The following is a 3,901-nucleotide window of genomic DNA, read 5'->3' as shown; positions in this document are numbered from 1 at the left end:
TTTTTTGAATAAAAAATATTTTAAAAAATAACTATATTTATACTGGCTTGACTGATAAGGAGAATAGATAAAAGAATATGAGAGGAAGAGTAATAGCCTTATGTATGGTATTTAAAATGTTTTTTATTTAAAAATATATTTAATTAATTTTTTTCTTGTTTTCAATTTTTTTTTATATCAACTCTCAAAATAATCTTAAAAAAATACTTTTGATTACTGGGGCGTGAAAAGTTGTCCAATGGTCAAATTTGAAGCAGACAAAAGAAATTAGTTTTTTGGGCCAATCTCAAACAAAAGGAATTGGGCCTAACTTTGTCCATTCCTTCACGGTCTAGAATTTGTACTAGGAAAAGCCCATTATTAATCCATTTAGTGTGTAGTTTGGACTAATGTAAAATGAATAAAATTATAAAAATAACATGGATTACTACATAGAAATTTAATTACATTAAATAATTAATTTTAAGGATAAATCAAGTACATATATTTAGCCCTTTGCATGGATAGCCATACTGGTAAGAATGCCAGTAAAATCATGTATAACGAGGTGAAGAAAATAAGGATAGAAAATTAACTCGTGTTTACCTTGCATGTTACTGCTGCTGGAGTAATATTGCCATATACAAATTATTTAGTAGGTGTTAAGCGGTAAAAGTTTAGGACTAAAGAGTTTGTTTTTTTTATTGTTTCATGTTTGAGCAATCTAATTATTAATATAATAGTCATTAGAGGTTTATATATTCGTTAACTTCAGGACTCGTGAGATTAGTCGAGATACATATAAACTAGTCCGGATACCTACATTAATTTTATATATATATATATATATATATATCGCCAAATACACAAAAATTACCGCATTACACTTTTCATGAAATCTCTCATCGTGCAGTGAAAGTGAAGTGTGAGATAAGGTTATCATGAGCAAATATATGAAACAAACGATAGGCTTTTCATGAGCTCCCTGACACTTGGAAAATAAAATGGTGAATTCTTATAGGCTTTCCAAGAGCCCTTATTATGAAAAAGTTTGAAGTAATTTTTTGGGGCCTGCCATAGACCTCTTAAACCCAAAAGAATTCATTCAAAGCATTATGTAAATTTCACTTGTCATCAATTTATTTTAATAAATAAGGAAAAAGCCCTTTTTTTAGAAAATCATTTTGTTTTATAAACATTTAAATTAGAGTTAACATATCTGATACAATATCTCTGAAAAGTTATTATGAATACATTATTTAGGGAGAGAATGAACAGTTAATTGAAAAAGTTGTTTTAGGCTAAGATGGTTATTCTTTAATTTGTATCCTGAAGTTCTACATTTTATAATTGAGTCTTTAATTATTTTTTTTAATTTCACTTTGGATCAATACAATTGTATCTTTGGATTTCTGTATCATTTACAAAATAGTCCTTGATTTTAAATTTAATCAATTCAGTCCTTAATTAACTCCTCAAACTTTTAATTCTTTCAAAATCACTCATGATAAAATCAATTAACCCCTATAGTGTTAGTGCCTATTCACTTCGGTCCCTGTAATTTTATTTCTTGCAATTTTGATCTAAATTGACCTTGAACTTTGATATTTTTTTCAATTTAGCTCTTGATTGCATTATAATTAAACTAATTCAAAGTTTAATTAAGTCTCTAAACTTATTAATTCTTTTATTTTTGGCCAAATTGACTTTCAACTTTATAATTTCATCCTATTAGTCCCCCAAATTGTTAATTTATGTTGTTTTGATCAAATTCTTAAATTATTATTATTATTATTATTATTATTATTATTATTATTATTATTATTATTATTATATTTTTTTTATAAATTCAAAATTGGGTTATAACACATAGAAATAAATATATGTATATATGTACATTCGTAAATATTGTAATTTACAGTTGACTTAGGATATATTACGTTGACTAGAAGAAGAAAATTTTGATTACGATGCAAGCAATCTAGAAAAATCCAATAATAGTCTTTGAGCGTGCGGTCTACACACGCTCAATCCTTCTTCTTCTTCTTTTTTCTTTTCCCTCTCTCAGAAACTTTGGATTTCAAACCGTTCCATGATTGTATAGAAACTTTGAAAATTAAAATTTGCTGGTAGTATTTTTATGTTTTATCTTTGTTAAAAATGGAAACAATATTGTCCAATCTCCTTAGCTTGAGGTTAAGAATCCTGGTATTAATCATTGGCCTCGTTAATGGAGAGAAGAATTCCTGAATAAAATTGGAAAACTCTAGCAAATGAAGCAAGTTCCAGTCTCGCTATGTATTATAACATTTAAAACGACCACAGACTCATTTCACACACTTTATAAATCATTAAAAACAAAACAAGTTGCTAGCTAGCTAGCTGTAATATTTATCAGATATAGCTTCAGGGGGTTTATACATAATTATCAGTATATTTATTTATTTATCTTCAGAGAAGAAGTGGTTGATGGTTGGCATGATCTCAGGTCGGCGAGTTCTCAGGAATTTGCGCAGGCCATGTTCTGCATACTTCTCCCCTTCCTCTTTGTTTTCTAGCACTCCCATGCCACGGTTTGCTTTGTTGACCCTGTTAATCAATCCCAGGCAAGGAAAACGTATCAGCAAAATGAAAACATAGAATATTCTTTGGAGTTTAAGAATTTGTTCTACGTACCTGACATCAGGGTTCATGAAAACGTTCCTTGTAAGCTGAAAGATGCACAAACTTGTTACACAGGTCATCGCAGCTAGTAGCGGGTAGACCTAGCGAGCACAAATAAGCTAATGAGATACAAGAATATCAAAGGCAAGAGAACCCTAGAAGAATCAAGCCCAGATGGTAATGCTCTAGCCCATTCAAGCCCATAAGCTTTGTAAAATTTGTATATATACTTAAACGTGGTGGTCATGGTTGCTTACCTCTGGTTTCATCCAACGCCCCATATGAAGGTATTTGCTTTTGCTACTGCAAAATTGATGGTTTAATTTCCTCCTCGAACTTCAAGAAATAAGCTAGATATCGTTATACACACACATAGAGGTATTATTTTGCATATATATAGTGTCATGTCATAGCAGTCAACTCACGAGAATGACTAGGCCAGCCATGCAATGTGTATATTATGGACTGTAGATTTCAGTGGGCTGAGAATTAACTATGACTTTTACAAGAAACCAGGGGCACTAGCCTCTTGTTTTGCTAGGTTTGGAACTTTCCATGGCATGGTAGATTTGTTGACAAGTTTGAGTTTTTTAAAACTACTCAGCATATTTGGATTAGCATTGACATGCCTTGCCGCTGTCATGAAAACGCTTGAGAACGACTCAATCGTAGAAAATTTTATGGATTGGGATTCTAGCCCTAAATTGACATTTCGTATTTTATTCTTCTAAATCTAAACATGATAGCTTGTGTTCATGGATACCTTCTTTTCTCCGTAGAAGTCTAGGCACAGGACATGCTATTTTCTATGTGAATATGTCATTCTTATATAGATCGTTGGATTTTTTTTTTCTCCTTGAACAAAGAGGAATTTGAGTTCATGCTATTTGGGTTTTGGATTGGATAAAATTCGAATTGATTTGTACCCAGCTTACTCTAATTGATAGTTAAAATAAAGAAAATAAAAGAGGATTTCTCTGTATAAAAGGAAAGTATTTGAATCCCAGTGTGGCCTATCATTAGATTTTAGAGTTTTTTTTTTACATTAATATGGATTTATTTATTAAAAAAAAGATGACGTTTTTTAACTAAAATTCTTAATAATCATCTTGGTGATGTAATTACTTTTGTCTTACATGTAATTGTTAGATTAGTTGTAAAATCAAGACCATTATAAAGATACTGTGAACGATATTATCAGCAAGGTGACTTGTAGGATTTCAATTTTAATACAAGTTGGTATAAATCAATTTTGACG

General features: G+C 30.3%; 1 protein-coding gene across 1 annotated transcript; it reads right to left on the bottom strand.

Annotated features, from left to right (window-relative positions):
* Positions 1-2,244: 2,244 nt before the first annotated feature.
* On the bottom strand, positions 2,245-2,999 carry LOC133670547 (uncharacterized). Its single transcript, XM_062091059.1, has 3 exons — positions 2,901-2,999; positions 2,656-2,744; positions 2,245-2,568 (listed from the first exon to the last, which is right to left on the bottom strand). Exons 1-3 carry the CDS (start codon positions 2,922-2,924, stop codon positions 2,421-2,423), a joined length of 261 nt encoding a protein of 86 aa, XP_061947043.1. The 5' UTR covers positions 2,925-2,999; the 3' UTR covers positions 2,245-2,420.
* Positions 3,000-3,901: the final 902 nt, after the last annotated feature.

Source organism: Populus nigra, chromosome 13 (assembly GCF_951802175.1).
Source record: "Populus nigra chromosome 13, ddPopNigr1.1, whole genome shotgun sequence".
Taxonomy (NCBI): Eukaryota; Viridiplantae; Streptophyta; class Magnoliopsida; order Malpighiales; family Salicaceae; genus Populus; species Populus nigra.
Note: the sequence above shows the minus strand (reverse complement) of the source record. Positions and strands in the feature narration are given on the sequence as shown.

Bases quoted from the DNA above. Each gene is read 5' to 3' on its own strand.
- LOC133670547 (XM_062091059.1), bottom strand. From the start codon at position 2,924: ATGGGGCGTTGGATGAAACCAGAG. The intron at 2,745-2,900 runs GTAAGCAACCAT...TGTGCTCGCTAG, and splicing joins GGCGTTGGATGAAACCAGAG to GTCTACCCGCTACTAGCTGC. The intron at 2,569-2,655 runs GTACGTAGAACA...ATTGATTAACAG, and splicing joins TTCATGAACCCTGATGTCAG to GGTCAACAAAGCAAACCGTG.